The sequence below is a fragment of the Bos mutus genome, chromosome 6 (assembly GCF_027580195.1).
Source record: "Bos mutus isolate GX-2022 chromosome 6, NWIPB_WYAK_1.1, whole genome shotgun sequence".
Classification (NCBI taxonomy): Eukaryota; Metazoa; Chordata; class Mammalia; order Artiodactyla; family Bovidae; genus Bos; species Bos mutus.
In genome coordinates, this window is record NC_091622.1 from 114,162,911 (window position 1) to 114,185,316 (window position 22,406).

A 22,406-nucleotide genomic window follows, 5' to 3' on the forward strand; every position below is an offset into this window, starting at 1 on the left:
AAGAACCTCTGTCGTGCCATGCTCTCATCAGCCCCATCTTATGGAGAAGAACACCAAGGAGCGGTGTGCGGGGGCAGCTTGCCCTCAGATACGCAACCAGCGGCCAGCAGAGGCAGAGACAGAGGACACAGGATCTGGGCCTGGCCTGTGGGTCACCTGCCCTGTGCACCACCCACCAGCTGCTCAAACAGCCGCCGGTGCCAACAGAAGTGAACGCCAAGTCTCAGAGTGCTTCATGGGAACAAAACGTGCCAGGGTACTGCCAAGTCATCAACCAGAAAGTTCCAACTCAGACGAATGCACGATAAGCTCCCTTCCGTTCTGGTTTCCAGTCTCCACGCTGCCTCGTGACCCCCAGGTTTCGGCCAAGGAGCATCAGGTGGCAGGGAACCGAGGGATGAGACGAGGGCAGGGCCCGGCCAACCTGCTCTGGAAAGTTCCAGACGGTAAATGTTTTAGGCTCTGCCGAGACATCTCAGCTCTGCAGGGGGAGCAGGAACACGGCCACAGGAAGTGTGTAAACGAGTGGTCACAGCCGGGCGCCGATAAATCACTATTTGCAAAAATCTTTATCCACAGAAAAAGCCTTTGGCCCAAAGGCTGTTGTGTGCTGACCCCTGGCCGTGTGCTGACCCCTGGTCGTGTGTTGATCCTGGTCGTGTGCTGACCCCTGGCCGTGAGTTGACCCCTGGTTGGTTGTGCGCTGACCCCTGGTCGTGTGCTGACCCCTGGTCTTGAGTTGACCCCTGTTGGTAGTGCATTGACCCCTGGCCATGTGCTAAACCCTGGTCGTGCGCTAACTCCTGGCCGTGTGCTGACCCCTGGTTGGTCGTACGCTGACCCCTGGTTGGTCGTACGCTGACCCCTGGCCATGCGCTGATCCCAGTCATATGCTGACCCCTGGTTGTGCGCTGACCCCTGGTTGGTCCTGTGCTGACCCTTGGCCGTGCGCTGACCCCTGGTCATGCGCTGATACCTGGTTGGTCGTGCGCTGACCCCTTGTCATGTGCTGACCCCTGGCTGTGCACTGATCCAGGTCATATGCTGACCCCTGGCTGTGTGCTGACCCCTGGCTGTGTGCTGATCCCTGGCCGGTCATGCGCTGACCCCTGGCTGTGTGCTGACCCCTGGTTGGTCGTCCGCTGACCCCTGGTCGTGCGCTGATCCCTGGTTGGTCATGCGTTGACCCCTGGCTGTGTGCTGACCCCTGGCCGTGCACTGATCCCGGTCATACGCTGACCCCTGGTCGTGCCCTGATCCCTGGCCGGTCATGCGCTAACCCCTGGCCGTGTGCTGACCCCTGGTTGGTCGTGCGCTGACCCCTGGCCATGTGCTGACCCCTGGTCTTGAGTTGACCCCTGTTGGTCGTGCATTGACCCCTGGCCATGTGCTAAACCCTGGTCGTGCGCTAACTCCTGGCCGTGTGCTGACCCCTGGTTGGTCGTACGCTGACCCCGGGCCGTGCGCTGATCCCAGTCATATGCTGACCCCTGGTCGTGCGCTGACCCCTGGTTGGTCCTGTGCTGACCCCTGGCCGTGCGCTGACCCCTGGCCGTGCGCTGATCCCTGGTTGGATGTGCGCTGACCCCTTGTCATGTGGTGACCCCTGGCTGTGCACTGATCCAGGTCATATGCTGACCCCTGGCTGTGCGCTGACCCCTGGCCGTGTGCTGACCCCTGGTTGGTCGTCCGCTGACCCCTGGCCGTGTGCTGATCCCTGGCCGGTCATGCGCTGACCCCTGGCTGTGTGCTGACCCCTGGTTGGTCGTGCGCTGACCCCTAAGTCACATGGTAGGGATCAGGACAGAAACCAGCTCACGTATCTCTGAGACCTACTGGCCAGGTAGCCGTGTCCTCCACATGCCTCGCGGCACTCCTGGATCCCCCGCTGGGCCGTCCACGAGGCCAGGGGCTTGCCGGCAGATGACAAGGCGTGGATCTCGCGTCCCAGCTCGGCCTTGGGAGGGAGAGAAGCCAACAAGATCAGGGGAAGAGAGGCTCCGACCCCGGAGGGCAGGGGACAGTCCAAGCTCAGCCTCAAAGACCTACACCCCTCCAGTCTGACCCCAGGTGGCTGATAACTGCAATAGCAGGAACCCAGTTTTAGCTTAAGAAACAGGATTCATCTACACATGCATACCCTGCGGTCTAGCCACACAGCTTCCTCGCACTGAAGATAAACCACCGCGGCAGCTCAGTGGGTGAACCCTGGTGGGGAGGCTGATTTGGGAGGAACACGCGTCATGACTCCGTTTATATGAAGTTCACAGCGCGAGCCTGAGCAACAGCTGTTTAAGCTCCCGTCGTTCATGGGGAGACGAGGAGGAACCCCAAGGGATGGGACTGACACGGCGCCGACACGCTGCCCACACGCTGCCCCCAGGGGAGAGGGTGGGGGGCAGCCCCAGAGGGCTACAAAGCCCTGGCCATTCAGGGCCCCCTGTGCAGGCCCGGCTCAGGGTCCCTAGCTTTAACACATCTAGTAAGCATTCTTTCTCTTCAACATGATCCTCAGTAACAACAGTTACAATACAGACACGCCGGCACACACACCTGTTGCATAGGGTGATGTGCTTTTGCAGCATTTTCAGCTTCACAGAAGCGCTACCTTGTAACCCATGCCTGGGTTGAACTACTTTTTCTGAGCTTCAGGAAAAAAAAAATAGATCATGGTGACACTTGAAAACATTGTTAACAGGACAATTCCATTGTCAGCTGGCAAAACTTCAGTGACTCATGTTTGAGGGAAAAAAAAATGCATTAGCTCCACATTCCTGATGAAACGGTCCTTGGGGTCACGTCAGCCTGACTGTGCGGCTGGCTGTGCACCCTGCCAGCCCCCCACCCCTTCACCCTCCGCCTCCTGACGCCTGGGTGTCTATGCTGGATATTCCAAAATGTGCTAATTCGATACAGGCTTTTCAGGGCGTGGTTGGTAAGCCCGCCCTCTGTAGCATTTCTGATGAATTTTCAGATGCACTTGCGCTGTGACTTTTCGCAATGCCCAGGAGGCAGAGTGAAGCAGAAAAAAAATCAACACGTGAGGCGTCCACACACAGAAATGAGCAGAAGACCCTTTCTGTGCACAGGGGCTGATCTCAGCAGGTCTGCACGCTCGCATCTGGCACAAAGCCACGCCTGTCAGCTCACATCCAGTCAGCTGGACGCAGACCTTTTGTGGGGTTGTTTACCAAAGGATCAGAACCGTGAAATCCACGGAGGGGGCCGGTAATGTGGATTTTGCAAAAGCATCCTGTTCTCCAGAAGAGAACAACAGCTGAACTCACAGACAGGAACCAGGAGCCGTGTCAGCATGTCCTTGAGAATGGGGGATGCGGACACGTGCCGAAAAGGCCCCCGTCCCCTCGACGGGCTCGGGAGGACACGGCCCAGGGGTCAAGTCGGACGAGCCTGCGTCATCCCTGCAGATCCACACCCCCATGTTGTTTTGAAAGAAAGGCTGAGCCCGCCCTGTTCAAACCCAGTGAGATTTAAATGAGGATGAACGCTGCAGAGAAAAAGCAGGGGGCTCTCACCTGCCTGACGCTCCGGTCTTTCCCCAGGAGGCCTTGCTGAAGCTCCCCCAGATCCAGGAAGAGCGATTTGAAAAAGTGGTCCAAGGCGTAGGCAGCGGCCAGGTACGGCAGTAAGCGCCATTGCTGAAATGGACAAATCCCCGCCTGAACACTCCGTGTCCTCAGCAGGGCGGGGGCGGCTGGAACCCACCCCCACGGTCCCGTTAGTGCACAAGGCCCTTCACCTCTCCCGGACGCCCCACCCCCCCACCACGGCACCTGCCCCCTGATGCCCGGCCACCCCGACAGGCCCGCTCAAGGAGAGGCGCCCACGGGCACTGCCCTGCACTGCTCTCTCTGCTGTCTTGGCCATGTGATCCCTCAGCCAGAGTAAACACTGAACCAGAATACAACTGAGACAGCCAGGTCACCGTGCCCGAGCACGGGGCCAACCTGGCAATGCCTTGCCCTTTGTGAGCCTAGGAGGAAGACAGCGATTGCCCCTGGGCCAGAAGGGGAAACAGGCTCCCGGAGGCTGAGGGAGCACGTCCATTTCAGCAGCGCATGTCTGCTGCCGCGAGGATGGAGGGGGAGGCTGAGAGGGCCCAGAGCAGTCACCACCACCACCGCCAGCGACCCCTGCGTGTGGTCACCGTGCCGCCGCCCTAACGTGGCTCGGCCTTGCAACCACCCACAGCGGGGTGTGATCGCCGCTCCAACGTGCAAAGGAGAAAACCAGAGCGCAGAGAGGCTTAGTGCCTTGCCCAGGGGCGCACAGCAAGGGCGGCTGGACTGGGGCTAGAAGCCCACGCGTGGGGCTCGGGTGGGCTCAGCTGACCGCTGAGGCCAGGCCTCAAGCCCAGGCAGCGGGGCATGCTGTGACCTCACGAGGACCACGGGGCCCAGCGGTGTGGTGGACGCTGCGTGTCGGCCAGGCACAAACTAGGCACGAGGCTCTTCCTCGCTTGCTCATTTGGTGTTAAACCAGGTTCGTGGTCCTAAGGGTTAAACACATTCGATCCAGTTACAACGTCCTGAAACTCTCACTCAAATGCGCCTTTGCTCACACATCAGTGGGCCCAAGACTGGGGCTCGTCTACCTGCTGCCTCTGGGGCCCCACCTGTGACCTGGGGACCACCAGCCCACCTGGTGCGCAGGGCAGCTGCGTGGTGGGCATGGAAGTGCTGGGGATGCAGAGACGCTGGTGGAGGCATACTGTGATCCAACGCCACGCCCAGCCCCACCCCGGCCAGCTGACCAGGTGATGCTCGGCTTGGGGCACACCCCCTGCCACTCGAGGCTGCCTTGACCGTGGAGGGCCTGGAGAGGGGAGTGTCCCCTCTGCTAAAAGACGCCACCATGAACACCGCTGCCCACTCAGCCACGGTGTCCCAGGATGAAGGGATGTGCCAGAGCACAGCCTGGATGTGCAGGGCCCCAGAGACAGGGTGAGCGTGCACACCTGGCCCCCGCCCCGCCTCACCAGAGCGCATCCTCCAGGCCCCTCATTTCAAGTAAAGACCATCGTGGAGCCCATCTGTGGCCTGCGAGGTTGCGCCCCTTCCCGGGGCCTGGCGTCACACTGTAACTCCAGAAGAGGCCCGGTCAGCTCCCCGTGACCCAGCTGTAGAGACCCGAGAGAGGCGGTGTGTTTGCACATGGATGGAAAGCCAGTGAACCCACGCCCGCAGACGCTCTACCTGCATCGGGTACTGCAGCACCGGGACTTCCTCCTTGTCCGTCGGCCCAAACTGACGCCTGGTGGCCGAGAAACGCAGAGCAATGGACACGGCCAGCTTCAGGTTCACGACGGACGTGCCCACGATGGCGACCCGGCCAGACGACAGGCTACCCAGGGACTCGCTGAAGTGCTGCCCCACGTCCTGTGGGAGGAGAGCAGATGGCAGAGGACCCGGGACCGTGGGCCACCTCAGGGATGGGCACAGGGCTGGAGGGGCGTGCCTGTCCTCGTTCAACACCCCAGGCCCAGCCCCCAGGGCACCCCAGACACAGGGTCCTGGAGCCAGGAGGGCTGAGTAGCAGGGGGCCAGTGTGCCCGTCAACGGACAGTATGGGGGACACCCAGCCCACACGAGGGAAGGGGCCCTGGGCAGACACACCATCTGTGCAGACCTACGAGCTGCCACATGGAGGCAGGAAGCCCTGCTCTCGACCTCACTGAGGACCAGATGCGGCTGTGCCGAGAGCAGGGCTGGAGGTGAGGGCAGAGAACAGAGCTGGCACCAACGTCTTGTTCATAAAAAGGGCGCCATCCCCCCAGAATCCGGGATTCCTGCCTCCCTGTTGAGCCACCATCCCAAGGGCTGTGATGGTCATCGGAATGGTCATCCGTCGCTCTCTGTGATCTTTTGTTGTTGCTGTTAAGTCTCTTAGTCGTGTCCGACTCTGTGGCCCCATGGACTGCAGCACGCCAGGCCCCCCTGTCCATCATCAACTCCCAGAGTTTACTCAAACTCAAGTCCATTGAGACAGTGATGCCATCCAACCATCTCATCCTCCATCGGCCCCTTCTCCTCCTGCCCTCAATCTTTCCCAGCACCAGGGTGTAAAACTAGGTAACTGCCTGTGTGCCTCTGTTTCCAGTCTGTTGTAAGTTCCAAGGTGCTTACCACGGTCCCCAGCAGCAGCTCGGCTTCCAGGCCCAGGGGCGGCGCTCGGGTACATCGGCCGACAGTCTTGCCAAGTGACGCGATCACGTGCGCCTCCCTCACCCCTGCTGCTTCTCCCGCTTCATTTATTTTATTATTCAGGCTTTTCTTCCAAAACGATGTCCTCTCTGGTGTTTGTGCGGCCGCCTTCCAGGCCCCTGGCCATGAATATTTCCTGTGTTCTCGCGCACGAGTGGCGTCTTAGCTGTGCTTGGAAAAAGCACGTGTACAGTCGTTTTCCATCCGTGGTAAGAAACGTCCTTTCCCTGACTGCTTTCGGGCAGCGCCGTGCGGGGAAAATCGGAGGTAAAGGGGCTTGGATCCCATGGGAGCTGCTCTGCCTCCTGTCCCGGGGGGGCTCAGGGTCTTCTCTCTGAGATTCTGGTATTTCTCGACAGTGAGCCTGGGGAAACAGCCCCTGACCCACTGTGTGGGGCCCCCCGAGTCGAGGCAGTCTTCCTTCTGTAATTTAGAGACCTCTGTCTCCGCTGTTTCTACAAACCGTCTCTGGGCTCTCTCCATCCCCACATGCCGCTTGCTTCACTGATATTCAACCCTGCTGGATCGACCCCCTCCGCCGGGTTCTCTCATCTACCTCCGTACTCCTGGGTTTCATATCACTGTTTCCTTTTCTGAATGGCCTCCTCTGTCACCTCCAGCCTCTCTCCTGATCGGAAGGCACTTGACACATTTGTTGAAGCCCTGCTCTCGGCTCCAAGCAGCCTACGTGTGGCATTGGGTCATCCTGGCTGTGGGTTCAGGACCGGGAGGGCTCAGCCACCCTGACCTTGCCAGGCCTGGAAAGGGCCCAGGGCCAGGCCCCTACATGTCCACCCTCAGTGAACTTCCGGGCAAGGTTAAGTCCCAGATGCGGAGGACATGGTCGCCCCGTGGGTGCCCGGCCCAGCAACCCTTTCCTCTCCCTGCTGTGGGGGACAGCGCTGGTAGGGGCAGCCTCCCCATCTGTAACCCCAGGGGGCTGGTGAGGACTGGGGAGGGGGGATGTCATTCCTGGGCCCCCAGGGGTGTGGTGGACCCAGGCACCCCCTTCCTTGGTGGAGGCTCCAGAACCTGATCCTGGAGAGGTTCGCATAGGCCTCTGGCTCCCCTGGCAACTCTCCTCCCCCCACGGCGGGGTGCATGTCCTGCGGACCTGGAGGGGACGGCTTCCTCACCCACAGACACCCCCTGCCCTGGAGGCTCCGGTACCTTGACGTGGGTGACGTAGGCGCCCTCAGGGGTGACGTCTCCTGAGCGGTTCAGCAGGTCCTGGCGGGGAATCCTGACCTTGTGGAACATGGCGAACCTGTGTGGGGACACAGCTTCTGGTTAAACCGCGGGGACGGCCCTGGGGCTCACCTCCCACTCCCGAAACCTGGTCAAATCAAAGCAGGGGACAGCTCAGAAGGGGAAGTAATCCCCTAGAGACTGGAAAACCCCGAGAGCAGACGCAGGAGGGAAGACCGTGGGAGACGGGGCATCTCAGCACACCCTCCCACCTGTGAAAGCGGGCTTTATTCACTGCTTTGTTTTTGCGTTTGTTGTTGCTGCTGTTTGCTGCACTGCGTGGCTTGAGTGATCTTACTTCCTGGACCAGGGGTTGAACCCACCAGGCCTTCAGCAGTGAGAACGTGGAGTCCTAACCACTGGACAGCCTAGCCTGCCCAGAGAAAGCTTAAACAAAAGATGTGGTGCCAGTGGTGGGTTCTGCGTGAAACAAATCGGTCGCCATCTATTGGTAATGTTGGAGACCCCGCCCCCCACTGCCCCCCAGGCTCAGGCCTCAGGGCTGCACACAGGCTCCTCCTACGCTGGGAGGGAATGCCCTCGAAGTGGCCGGACAAGCCCAGATGAGGTCCCAGCAGGAAACGCGGACCTTCTTCCTAAACGTGAGGATCTCTGACTCTTACACTTGGACCCCGCACCAGAGTCTCCCACATGGGGCGACAGGGCCAGCAAACTGGGCCTCAGACCTCCCAAGTCAAGCAGGAGGACGAGCCGTCCCATCGGGGCTCCAGACGCAGGGGTCAGCCCCCCTGAGCAGCTGGAGAACACGCCTGCCCACACATCCCCAGGGATCGTGCGCATGTGTCAGTGATCAAAGGTGTTTTCTATGGTTGTCGGGAAGGAAACTCTAACTCACAGGAGTCCGGGGACAAGGCTGTACAAAGTACCAGGTGGTGCAGAAACTGCCAAACAAAAACCCCAAACCATCGATGTCAACAGTTGCTAGAGCACCGAGGGCTTCCCAAGTGGCGTGAGTGGGAAAGAACGTGCCTCCAAGAAAGTGAAGCCACTCAGTCATGTCCGACTCCAAACCCCATGGACTGTGGCCTACCAGGCTTCTCCGTCCATGGGATTCTTCAGGTAAGAATACTGGAGTGCATTGCCATTTCCTTCTCCAGGGGATCTTCCCGACCCAGGGATCGAACTCAGGTCTCCCGCACTGCAGGCGGATGCTTTACCTCTGAGCCACCAGGGGAGCCCAGAGTGATCTAGGAAATTGAAAGTCACTCATTCGTGCTGGACTCTTTGCGATCCTATGGACGCCATGGAATTCTCCAGGCCAGAAGACTGGAGTGGGTAGCCTTTCCCTTCTCCAGGGGATCTTCCCAACCCAGGGATCGAACCCAGGTCTCCTACATTGCAGGTGGGTTCTTTACCAGCTGAGCCACATGGGAAGCCCAAATATACTTAGCATCATTGACCACTGTGAAGTGAAAGTCACTCAGTCATGTCCAACTCTTTACAACCCCATGGACTGTACAGTCCATGGAATTCTCCAGGCGGTGATACTGGAGTGGGTAGCCTTTCCCTTCTCCAGGGGATCTTCCCAACCCAGGAATCGAACCCAGGTCTTCCGCATTGCGGGCAGATTCTTTATCGAACCCAACCCATTGCAGGTGGGTTCTTTACCAGGTGAGCCACAAGGGAAGCCCAATACAGGACTCATAAAAGACACAGGCTTGATCCCTGGGTTGGGAAGATCCCCTGGAGGAGGGCATGGCTACCCACTGCAGTATTCTTGCCTGGAGAATCCCATGGACCAAGGAGCCTGGCGGGCTGCAGTCCACGGCGTCACAAAAAGCTGGATGCGACTAAAGTGGACACGACTTAAGGCACTCAAGCATAGAGCCTTATCGGGTTTCTAAGCATTTTCAGCGCCATGTGGAACCTTTCTTACTAAACCACAGGAAGCAGCTCTGTGAGGGACAGCAGCGCCCTTCAGAGAAGGGGGACGGCTCCTCGTCCCCAGCTCACCCCCGGCCCCTCCCCGGATCCCCAGGCCGCGCTCGGCACCCACCACCGTCCAGAGTCAGCACGCTCACCTCCACCTCCGACCCAGCGTCCTCACGGTCTGTGCCTCTTCTGATTTCCTCAACAGTCTCCGCCTTGGTCTCTCCAAACCCCACCTTGTCCCCCCTCCACCGCCCCCTGTCCTGCACACAGGGGCAGAGGCCTCGGCACACTTCAGCTCTGAATGGTCACGCCTGGCACGAGAACTCTGGATCCCAGGGACCAGCAGAATTGAAACCCGCAGGAGGATGCAGTAAGCCCTCCGACGGGACGACTGCCTGCTCCTCGAGGCTCCCCACTATGTAGCATCTGCCTGCAACCTTCAAGCTGGCCACGCCCTCTCCAGACTGGCAGGTGGCTCCTCTGAGCACTGCCACCTCCTCTGAGAGGCCTGCCATGCCTCCCCGCCCCTCCCCGTGACAAGCACCGGGTGGTCCCGTCCACGTCGCTCGCTGAGTCATCCTGCCTCTCAATGGGAGCTAAGCCATCCTGTTATAATAAGGGGCGTGTGCCCGGAACCGAGCAGACAGGGCCATGGATGAGCCAGCCAGGAGTGAGACTTCGTCCCCTGGGAGCTGGTACAGTCTGCACGGACCCCCAAGTCCAGGGACAGCCTGGGGCTGACACAGCCGGTGCCACTGGGGAAGAGTCGAGGCCCAGGGGAGGGGCAACTGGAGGCCGCTCCCAGATGCCTCGGAATCGACTAGGATTCTGCACGTCAGGCCTCGAGGCCTCCACCAGCGTCCAGGCCAGGGGTCTCCCTCCGGTGTACAAAACACAGGTCAGGTCTGAGCGTCTGAAAGCGGGGGTGCCGACGCCCCCCGTGTGGTCCAGCCCGTGACTGGAAGGCCGCGGGATGCTCTTCCAAGTATGCTGCTGTAGACATGGAGCACCCTTTTTAAGGAGTGGAAAATCTTCACCCGCCCCTGCCACACAGGGGACGGAACCAAGCTGAAAACGTATTTATACTTGGAAAAGTAGTCGCTTGGGGTTTAACCGAAATCAGAATTTCACACATTCTTTTCTGAGTCACCGACAGTGAATGCCGCCCGGCCTGCAGGCCAGAATCCCGGGTCCGTGGAGGACACAGGTGTGTGTGTGTGTGCGCCTACGTGTGCTGGGGGGCACCGGGTGTGACACGGGGATGTGAACAGGCAGTGTGTCTGGCTCCCGGCCCTGCACCCCTTCCCTCCTGGGCCCCCCACGTCAGGTCCTAACAATTTCCTTGCTCCTTCCCAGCCCCACCTGGGACCAAAGACACCCAGCAGGTCTCAGCACACACCTCCGCCCCGCCCACCACCAGACGCTTCCCAAGGGGCCACTGAGCAGGCGCGAGGATGCCTGCAGCCCATCTTGAAGGTGAGGCTCAACAGCTCACCCGAGGGCTCTTTACTATCTTGCTTTCAGAGTTATTTGACTAAAAGTAATCCACGTAATTTACACCTGCCTCTGATTTCTAGACGGGCTTGCCTGGTGGCTCAGCTGGTAAAGAATCCGCCTGCAATGCGGGAGACCCCAGTTCGGTTCCTGGGTCGGGAAGATCCCCTGGCGAAGGGATAGGCTACCCCCTCCAGTATTCTTGGGCTTCTGTTGTGGCTCAGCTGGTAAAGAAGCCACCTGCATTTGAGTCAGTTGTAATGATGCGGATGAAACTGGAGCCTGTTATACAGAGTGAAGTAAGCCAGAAAGAGAAACACCAATACAGTATATTAACGCATATCTATGGAATTTAGAAAGAGGGTAATGATGACCCTACATGCAAGATCGCAAAAGAGACACAGATGTAAAGAACAGACTTTTGGACTCTGTGGGAGAAGGGGAGGGTGGGATGATTTGAGAGAATAGCATTGAAACATATATATTACCATATGCGAAATAGATTGCCAGTCCAAGTTCGATGCATGGAAACAGGGCACTCAAAGCCGGTGCACTGGGACGACCCAGAGGGATGGGATAGGGAGGGAGATGGGTGGGGTTCAGGATGGGGGACACATGTACACCCATGGCTGATTCATGTCAATGTGTAGCAAAAACCACAATATTGTAATTAGCCTCCAACTAAAATAAGTAAATAAATTAAAAAAAAAAAAAAAAAAAAGAATCCACCTGCAATGCTGGAGACCTGGGTTCGATCTCTGGGTTGGGAAGATCCCCCGGAGAAGAGAAAGGCTACCCACTCCAGTATTCTGGCCTGGAGAATCACCATGGACTCTATAGTCCATGAGGTTGCAAAGAGTCGGACACAAATGAGCAAATTTCACTTCGATGATTTCTAAACAGCCTTCCTGCAGACTCAGGTGCTCCTGTGATCTACTTACAAATTGTTACTGGTTTTTTTAAAATACAAGAGGTCTCTGGACAAAAAGTCACTCCATCACAACACTGCCCTGCAGGCAGCAGGCAAGTGGGGGAAGCAGGGACTCAAATCCATCCCGGGCGCCCTCTGCTGGGCATGTGCCCCGCGACCAGCAGGGACAGCGGCATGTCCAGCAAGGCGGGCCCCTGGCCCCTATCCGAGCCCCAGCCTGGGACAGGGGGCGGAGGGGCCCCAGGCACTACAGAACCTTCAAAGGCTCAGGGACCTAGTGAGGCTGCTTCCACGTCCCGTCCATCGAGCATCCCCTCAGAACAGTGCCTCTGATCTCGGGGGCCACTCTGGGCCTGGCTTCAGGGTGGTCACCATGCTGCCCCCTGGCGGTTCCCCAGGCTGGCACGGCGGAGACTTACAAGAGCTGTGCTCCCCCCACGGGACACGCTTACTTGCAGGAGGGCCTTAGTGGCCCAGAGAAGCTTCTGCCTGTAGTGTGGGACACCAGAGCTCAGTCCCTGGGTCGGGAAGATCCCCTGGACGACGGCACAGCGACCCACTCCAGTATTCTTGCCTGGAGAATCCCATGGACAGAGGAGCCTGGTGAGCTACAGGCCATGGGGTCGCAAAGAGTCGGACCCGACTGAGCAACTAACACTTGCACTTTTTTTTGCTATGTTGGCGTGACTGTGTCTCCTGGGCGGGGCGTTGTAGTTAGACACAGTACTCAGTCTTTAAAACAGGAGCTGACTGGAGGGGGGAACCAAGTGCAGAGCCTTTCACTGATGTCCCAAAACAAAGTTAAAGGTTCTAACTTGTAAAAACCAAAACGTATGAGGACTGGGAACTCGTGAGCCCGCCTGATGCCGTCCGCAGACTGCAGTGACCCGGTAGCACTTGTTCACGGCTGGAGGGTCACCAGCCTCCAGGCTGCACGTGGGCTCGCAGACCCAGCATAGACATAGCCGTCACACACAAGCTTTCTGGGCCCCATGCTAGGGCACGCAGACCTAAAAAGGCGACAGGGCCTTCCACCCGCAGCGCTCTCATGGCCCCTGCGATGCCGCCGACTGCCCAGAGGACCAGGGGCCCCACGCACCCGCACCAAGCCACGATGGACGGAACTACGCCCCCTCCCCACCAGGTAACTAACAGGTCTTCTCACAGGCCAGCAAGAGGGGCACTCAGAACTCTCGACGGCTATTAGTTAGGAGGCTTGTGCGTGTGCAGGCCTGGTTTTGCTTTTTAACAACGTCCTGCCGTCTTCTCCTCAAGCTACAGAGTAAAAAAATTGATGGTTCTCCCCTTCTCGGGCACAGGCTGGGGCCTCACCTGTTCTGAGGGTCTGAGCAGAGATTTGAGACACTCTACAGGCCACCAGCTCCCCAACTTATGGGGAGGGACAGCGGAAAGGACCCTCCGGGTGCTGGGAGGCCGACCGCCTACTCCGGCTTCTGTCTCAGAGAAGACCTGCCTCCTGATTTATTTATTTATTTATTTTTCTGCCTCCTGATTTATATTCAAAACGACCAAAGTCAGCGTAACCAGAGGGTTCCAACTACGGCCGGGCATGCTTCTCCCTGCAAAGCGGCAGGTACACAGACGTTCCTAAGATGCAGTGTGAGATACAGGACTAAGGAACCTCCCAGCTCTGCTTCCCCACATGGGAAGCATCTCAGGAGAACAGAGGGGCGCCAAGCGTCTCAGCCAGAATTTCTGGGAGACGGCAGGTGAGTCCTGCCCGAACGCTCAGGTGAGGGGGCACCGACGGGTGGCTCACAGCTGGGGAGACACGCCCAGCCCCCAGGCAGGGCTATGTGAGGGGCCCACCGTGGGGACATCGCCGACGAGCAGACAGGCGAGGGGACAGGCTGGGAAAGCTGCCGAAGTTCAGACCAAGAGACAGGGCTGGACCCGGGATCTGAACCCAAACCGTCTCACTCCCAAATCTGTGCCCTGAGTGAGCCGGAGAATCCCTCCTGGAGGCTGCAAGGCCCCTCCTAACGTGGCTGTCCTGCCCACCTGCCCCCTCCAGCTCCCCAGGCCCAGGTCTCATCTCACACCACACTGCCTCCACTACCCAGACCCCAGCTTCACCCACAGAACGGTGTGGGCGTGGGCTGAGTGCCTGAGCTCCAGTCCAGGGGAGCACGCCGGGGTCTCGGGCTGAGGACCCAGGGGCTCAGCCCCTGATTCTGGGCTGAGAGCTGGAGTGGCCACCTGCCAGGGACAAGTTTGCTGCTCAGCACGCAGGGCCACTTAACAGCTCCTGAGGCTGGGCTTGGAGCAGAATCCGCCCTTCCCAACAGGGTCCTGCGTGTGGAGGTGCGGCGCATCTTGCAGGGCGCGGGGTGGCACTGAGGGGCCCAGTGGGCTCCAGGGTGGGCAATGCTGAGTGGGCAGCCTTGCAGTATGGGCCCCAGAGGAGCGACCATCAAGTTCAAGGGCTGGACTCACCCGTTGTCCAGGCCGTTCTGCCCCAGCTTCTTCCCAATGTCGCCGACCATCACCCCCGGCATGGGAAGAAGGGTCTTCGGGTCCCGAATCTGCACAGACCACAAAAAAAAAAAAAGACAGACGGCAGCAGTGAGGGCCACATGGAAAAGCAGATGAAAAGGTCCAAGACCCCCACCCTGCGACCAAGCCATAGGGTCCCTGCGTGCAGCTGCTGTGGGTTAAACTGACCTCCTGAAACATGGCCCTGTTGGGAGGCAGGGTCCTTGCAGATACTGACTGAGGATCTGGAGGGGAGACCGCCCTAGTTACCCGCAGGGGCCTGAATCCCATGGCCCGCGTCCTCCGAGGGTCAGAGGAGGAGAAGACATGGGGAGAGGGGGCCACGGGCGGACGGAGGTGGGGACTGGTCGGAATTGGCCACAGCGCAGCATCGGGGGTCAGCGGAAGCTGGCAGAGGCAGGAGGGACCCTCCCTTGCAGCCTCTGGGCAGCGTGTGGCCTTTCTGCCACCTTGACTGGGCCCCTAGCCTGTGGTACTGTGGTTGGTCACCGGGGCCCCAGGACACTGGTCAGTGTGTGTCAGGACACCAGGCACCTCCTATTCACACTTTAGATGCAGGACTTTCCGCTGGGTGTTAAGGCAACGACAAAAGGGCCGTGCACATGTGTGTGCGGATTATTTTTGTAAATTTCCGCTGCCCCAAAGGTGAAAGTCGCTCAATGATGCCCAACTCTTTGCAACCCCATGGACTAATCAGTCCATGGAATTCTCCAGGCCAGAATACTGGTGTGGGTAACCTTTCCCTTTGCCAGGGGATCTTTCCAACCCAGGGACTGAACCCAGGTCTCCCACACTGCAGGCGGATTCTTTACCAGCTAGGCCACCAGGGAAGCCCAAGAATACTGGAGTGGGTAGCCTTTCCCTTCTCCAATGGATCTTCCTGACCCAAGAATCAAACCGGGGTCTCCTGCATTGCAGGCAGATTCTTTACCAACTGAGCTACCAGGGAAGCCCCAAATGAGCTGCCAACAAAGACAGTTACTGAAACATACAGAGATGGCTAGCCGGTCAGTCCTCACTGCGTGACCTTTCTGCGGACGGGATGCAACGTCCTTCTCAGAGACCCTTGGTGATTCCCAACCAGGCCCGACTCCATCACCCTCCCCTCCCGACCAAGGGCCATCAGCCAGCGTTTCTGGCTGTCACAAGTGGGGTTACCACAGAAGCTACTGGGTGAAGGCCGGCAACACCGCCCACACCTCACAGGGCACAGGACAGCCCCGCAGTGTGGAGTTAACCTGTTCCCAATGTCAAAAGCACCAAGGCTGGGAAAAAACCTGCATTAAAGCAGCACTGAATTTGTACTGTTTGGAGTTTAGCTATTTGTATGAATTGCTAGTTTTTGTTGACTTCAGCGGAACAGTTAGTTATCTTCCTTGAACTTTATAATCCTGATAATTAAAATGAAATAGAATGCTAGTGACAAACAATAAGGCTCAGTAAAGATTCAGATAAAAACTCTTAAAAAATCTTGGGAATTCCCTGGGGGTACAATGCTGGGACGCTACGCTCTCACGGGACAGGGCATGGGTTATATCCCTGGTTGGGGAATTAAGGGCAAACAGTGCAGACAGCTAAAAAAAAAAAAAAAAAAATAATAAAAGATAAAAATTATTTTTAAAACCCTTATAAGGTAGACAATAGTTTTAAAAAGATAGAGACCGAATTTTAAAAACCAGTCACTGATTTTTAAGGAATCAAGCAGAAAACTACTGCGGATGCTGGTTTTCAGTTCATCTACAAAGAAATAACAAAGTCCTTACAGACTTCATGCTAACCTCCGGAACCAAGGACAGGATCCTCACTAAAGTCAAAAGCAGAATTAGGTAACTGTATCCTCCTCTCAAACATATTTAATTGTATCAATGCACATATATTTAACTTATATGCAGAGTACATCATGAGAAACGCTGGGCTGGAGGAAGCACAAGCTGGAATCAAGATTGCCGGGAGAAATATCAATAACCTCAGATATGCAGATGACACCACCCTTATGGCAGAAAGTGAAGAAGACTTAAAGAGCCTCTTGATGAAAGTGAAAGAGGAGAGTGAAAAAGTTGGCTTAAAGCTCAACATTCAGAAAACGAAGATCATGGCATCTGGTCCCATCACTTCATGGCAAACAGATGGGGAAACAGTGGACACAGTGTCAGACTTTATTTTTCTGGGCTCCAAAATCACTGCAGATACTGATTGCAGCCATGCAATTAAAAGACATTTACTCCTTGGAAGCAAAGTTATGACCAACCTAGACAGCATATTCAAAAGCAAAGACATTACTTTGCTAACAAAAGTTTGTCTAGTCAAGGCTATGGTTTTTCCAGTGGTCACATATGGATGTGAGAGTTGGACTGTGAAGAAAGCTGAGTGCTGAAGAATTGATGCTTTTGAACTGTGGTGTTGGAGAAGACTCTTGAGAATCCCTTAGACTGCAAGGAGATCCAAGCACTCCTAAAAGAGATCAGTCCTGGGTGTTCATTGGAAGGACTGATGTTGAAGCTGAAACTACAATACTTTGGCCACCTGATGCAAAGAGCTGACTCATTTGAAAGGGCCCTGATGCTGGGAAAGATTGAGGGCCGGAGGAGAAGGGGATGGAAGAGGATGAGATGGTTGGATGGCATCACTGACTCGATGGACATGGGTTTGGGCAGACTCCGGGAGTTACTGATGGACAGGAAGGCATGGCATGCTGCAGTTCATGGGGTGCAAAGAGTTGGACACGACTGAGCGACTGAACTGAACTGATGTATATATAACGTTTCCCACAATAACTGGAGACTGTCAATCTCATAAGATACAACATCCCTGCAGTAAAGTATGCCCTCGGGTACACGCTGCTCCATAGAAAGTACACAGACTACAGAGAGACACCGCACAGCACAGGGCACAGAGCCAATGTTTTATAATAACTTTGTGAAAGTCGCTCAGTCGTGTCTGACTCTTCAAGACCCCATGGACTATACATAAGTCCACGGGAATCTCCGGGCCAGAATACTGGAGCGGGTATCCTTTCCCTTCTCCAGGGGATCTTCACAACCCAGGATCGAACCCAGGTCTCCCTCATTTGCAGGCGGATTCTTTACCAGCTGAGCCACCAGGGAAGTCCAAGAATCCTGGGGTGGGCAGCCTATCCCTTCTCCAGCGGATCTTCCTGACCCAGGAATCGAACCCAGGTGTCCTGCATTGTGGGTGGATTCTTTACCAGCTGAGCTATCTAGGAAGCCCACGACATTGAATAACTTTAAATGGAGGATAATCTATAATTTTGAACCACTGTGTCATACACGGAAACTAACATGGCTGTAACAATAAAACACTGTAAATGGATTAACCTCAATTTAAAATGTCTTTTTTAATGAAAGAAAAAGAAGCGTTGTGGCAGTGGTGCTCGTGGAGGCAGCTGGTGTGCAGGGCTCCCCTGAGCAGTGGGTCAAGATGACCACAGCCATCCCCTGCAGGGGGGACAGCGGGGTGTACCACCTTATTCCCACGGACCATGACCACCAGGGGAGAAGACTCTGTGTACGAGACTTCTGGAGCCATTGCTGCTGCCATCGTGGTGGCCTGTCATCATCGCCACTGAGGTTCTGATCCTGCCGAAGAGGTATAGCAGGACAACGAGGGCGAGACGGGAGCTGGAGGCCCTGGGCCCCGAGCCAGCCGCCCCTCGTGCCCTGGGCCCAAAAAGCCACAGCAGCCGGCACCCACTGCTGCAACCTTGAGCCCTGCAGACATCCAGGTGGGGACTCGGGCCCACCCGGTCCACGATGCTGTCTGGGCCACTGTCCAAACAGCTTTTGGTCAAGACTGAGCACAGTCCTCCTCTGGCTGTTTCTCTGTAAGCTCCTTCCAGTTAGGTCCAGGGAGGGCATCTCTTTCACAAACCCACCCCCCAGCCCCACCCTGCCTGGCCCCACCCCTGCTTTGTCCATATCCCCTGCCACCACCCTTCCAGAAAGCTGTGCTATGTTGGGAATCCACTGATGTGGGTTTGACTGTCTCCCCCAAACACAACAGCTAGACAGACGGGTAGGCAGGCAGGCAGACAGCCGGGGAGCCTCCTGGTCAGGAGTCAGGGGTCAAGGCAGGCTCCTGAGAGGGGCTGCCCTGGGTGACCACAGAGGGAGGGCCACATCCACAGTTCACAGAGCAAAACGTTCAACCCCAGAGTCAGGCACGGGGGAACTCTACTGGACTACTAACCAAAGACCTGACTTGTTGCCTTATGACTTGTTCCAGCACTAAGTGACTGCTAGCTGGCTCATGACAATGCATCAGAGCCTTTCTCCCTCTTTAAGAAAGGCTTTGGGAAAAACTCAATTGTTCTCCAAAGGCGTCTACTTCTTTAGCAGAGTCAAAGTCAAAGACATGGGATGACCTTGAGGAAGACACAGGATGGCCTCTAGGATGAAAGCTTGCACAGCATCCGCGGGCCTGGAAGGAGCCTGGTGGCTGGTGCCCACACCCCGCCCCCAACAAGGGGCTGGGTTAAGCTTGACTCAGCCTCGTTTCTTGGCTCCCCTCTCTCCGAACGTTGAGTAACCCTCTATCCAGTTACCATCTTAGCACGAAGGCCTAGTATCTGAAGGCTGATCAGATGACAACTCTATGTTACCACTGCCCTTCCTGGTTCCCCTGCCAAGAGTCAGGATATACTCCAAGTATTACAGGCACAAACCGTTCTTCCAGAGAGAACTCACCTCTGAATCCTTAGCCTGCAGAACAAGCTATTGACAGGGGAAAGCATTTTGGAATTCAGAGGACCTGCCTTCCCAGCCCTGCTTCCTGACTGTGTGGCCTCGGGAGAGTGACTGGACCCGTCCCCATTCCGTTTCCTAACGTGAACTGGGACTAACGTCTGCCTCTGGGGGAGCCAACAGTCAGGGGCTTAGTGAAACAGCTCAGGAGGGGCCTGGCACCCAGCAGAGGCTTTACAAGTGGGAACCAGCACTATCGTGACGGATTTCCTCCACTGTAAGACATACACTCGCTCCCACTTTAATCAATCAGAATATGTCTTAAAACTGATGGGTCCATTAACGAGGCTGCTTCCCCCCTCTCTCAAAAAGCTGTTTTCTAACCAACTGTGTATTTTACAATTGATGACATCTTGGACATAAGGTAATACATCTGTCTCCTGCTACAGAAAAAAGAAAAGAAGAGAAACGAGTATTAGTACCTGGAGAGTGTAAGTCACTACAGCGCGTTAAACTAATTGTTACATTTTCAACAAATCACACTCCTCCATCTATCACCTAATGACATACAGCGTGTGTGTGCGCGGGGGGGTGTGTGTTGAGTCTCTCAGTCGTGTCCAACTCTGCCAGCGCGTGGGCTGTAGCCCGCCAGGCTCCTCTGTCCATGGGACTCTCCAGGCGGGAACAGTGAGTGGGTTGCCACGCCCTCCTCCAGGGGACCCTTCCCGACCCAGGGATCGAACCGTGTCTCCTACATCTCCTGCGCTGGCAGGCGGGTTCTTTACCGTCAGCACCGTTTTTTTGATGACTTGTTCCCACCTCTCTTTCCCAGTAGACGGTGAACTCCACGAGCACAGGACTCATGCTGCCCTCAGGGCCGCACAGGAGACACGCTAGGTACACAGAGAGCACGGGCCGGATGGAGGGGCGACAATGCCCACTGAGGGTTTGGAGAGCAACGCGTAAGGGAACACAGAACATCACGCGCAGCTCCACAGTCTAGAGACAGAAACGCCGGAAGACGCCGCCTTCGGGTCCAGTTTCCAGGTACAAATCTATACTCCAGAAGCAGGATATGGTGGCCTCAGGTATCAAAAAATACACATGGTCTGCCGGTGATCACTGTAAATTGGAAACTAAGAACACGAAGGAATTCCCTGGTGGTGCAGTGGTTACGACTGCACATTCACTGCTGAGGGACGGGGTTCAATCCCCGGTCAGGGAACTGAGATTCCACAATCCATGTGGTGTGGCCAAAATAAACTGAAAATAAGGGCATGAGCATCGGAGGAAATGGATCAACTGGACGTCATGGAATTCAAACCCTAGTGCACAGAAGATGATACTGAGAAAGTGAAGATACTTACAGAATGAGAGGAAACATTTGCACATCATCTGTCTGAGAAGGCTGAATGTGCATAAAGAACCCTCGTGACTCAACAACAACAAAAATGCCCAACCTAGGAATGAACTAAGAGACTCAATGCACACACGGACAATGATCAGACCACGAGGAAAAGCAGCACTCTGACCTTCAACCCACAGCAGAGCCCAGGGAGCTGCACAGCAAGGCCCGGACAACTGGCCAGGACTCATAACTGATGGCCTCCCTAATTGTTGTCCTGCTTCCAACACAGAATCAATCGGAGAAGGCCCCACCTGACCAGTCACCCAGGATACCCCTTCTTCTGGCAGCCGTGCCCAGCTCTCACTGGGTCCCCAACCCCCACCAGGCACCCTGAGCCACCCTCTGCTCCACTAGGAAGCTCGTGCAGTCCTCCGCCTGCCTCTGAGCCTCTGCCAAGCACAAGTTCAGCCAGCTCTGAGCAAACAGCCTTTGCTTTCACCATCCCTGCTTGGTTCCAGAGGACAAAGGATTTGAACAGACATTTCTACCAAAAAGATACAGAAATGGCCAATTGGAACGTGAAAATATGGTCCACACTGTTGGTTATTAAGGAAATGCAAATCAAAACCACAACCGGATACTGCTTCATAACCTCTAGGGTGGTTACGGAAAAAAAAAAAAATTGATAATAACCTGTGCTGGTGAGGATGCGGGAAAACTAGACCCCTCAGCCCTGCTGGTGGGTTGTTTAAAATGCTAGCAACCAGTATGGGATTCAATAAAAAGTTCAACACAGGGTGACCATAAGACCGTGCAATTCTTCTCCTGGGTACAAACAGCCCCCCAAAAAACTGAGGACCCACGTACAGACAGACAGTGCTCATGAACGCTGACGGTAACACCACGCCCAACAGCCCAAAGGTGAAGTGCACCCAACGTCCAGCAGAGGAGGAACGGATACACGAACTGTGGACCAGCCACAGTGGGTCATTCGGCCTCAGAAAGGAAGGGGGCTCTGGGACCGGCCACCACGTGGATGAACTTCAAACACAGGCGAAGGGGACGAGGTCGGACAGAAAGGGTCACGTAGCGCGTGACTCCTTTCATGCAGAACGTCCGGCGGAGGCAGAGGCAGAGGCAGAAGGCAGCCAGGCGACTGCCAGGCCTGGGCAGGGGGCGGCAGGGAGGGCGTGTGGCATGGGCGTGGGCGTCTCCTAAAGAGGAGACGCTCTGAAACCAGAACAGTAGGACGTGGAGAACGCGCTCAGTGCCCTGAATGGTTCACTTTCACGTGGCTAGCCGTGCGCGCTGAGTCGTGTCCGACTCTTTGCGACCCCACGGACCGTATAGCCTGCAGGCCTCCTCTATGCTTGGAATTTTCCAGCCAAGAATAATGGAGTGGGTTGCCATTTCTTCCCGACCCAGGGATCCAACCCGCGTCTCCTGCGTCTCCGGCACTGGCAGACGGACCCCTTACTGCTGCACCGCCTGCGAAGCCTTTGTACGTGACGCGAATTCTCCTCTCGCGAGAGCCTCCCCACCTCTTTTCTCGCGAGAGCCTCCCCACCGTCAGAGCAGTCTCAGAGAATAGACATGTCAGAACGGGTTTGGGGATGGCGGGAGCCGGGTTTCATTCGGTATCCAGTCAACCCAGGCCTGTGGACGCTGCAGCCGCCCTGGGCAGCGGGGGACAGGCCAGCCGGCTGTCCCAGGCACCCCCAACAGCCACGGCTCTATTTGTGACCTGGGAGGGGGCTACACGAAAACCCCCAAGTCAGACTTCATCTCGGAACTTCTGCAGCCCCTCAGACCGCTGCTAGAGCCTGGGCATTGCCATCCAGCAGGATGGAGGCTCTCCCCGAGATGAGCTTGGAGTTGGGGTTTCTCAGAGGCAGCACCTCACATATGGGGCTGATCGGTCTTCCTGGGGGCGGGGGGGCGGGTGTCCTGTGCGCTCCAGGGTGTTGACCTGTATGCACCATGCGTCTGCACCCCGAAATGCCAGAAGCGCCCCTGTCCCCAGCTGTGATAAAAACATCTCTGGACGTGGC

General features: G+C 56.6%; 1 protein-coding gene across 7 annotated transcripts in view; it reads right to left on the reverse strand.

Annotated features, from left to right (window-relative positions):
• ACOX3 (acyl-CoA oxidase 3, pristanoyl) overlaps positions 1-22,406 on the reverse strand; it is a 49,346-nt gene that overhangs the window by 17,597 nt on the left and 9,343 nt on the right. For all 7 annotated transcript variants that reach the window (XR_011464587.1, XR_011464586.1, XM_070372771.1 and 4 more), the window contains exons 7-11: positions 14,248-14,336; positions 7,395-7,491; positions 5,217-5,399; positions 3,537-3,659; positions 1,837-1,957 (exon numbers count right to left, since the gene is read on the reverse strand). Coding sequence is in view for 5 of the 7 variants with exons in the window: in XM_070372771.1 (XP_070228872.1) it covers positions 1,837-1,957; positions 3,537-3,659; positions 5,217-5,399; positions 7,395-7,491; positions 14,248-14,336 (613 nt within the window). In the remaining 2 variants the exon portion in view is untranslated. The remainder of the gene's footprint in view (positions 1-1,836; positions 1,958-3,536; positions 3,660-5,216; positions 5,400-7,394; positions 7,492-14,247; positions 14,337-22,406) is intronic.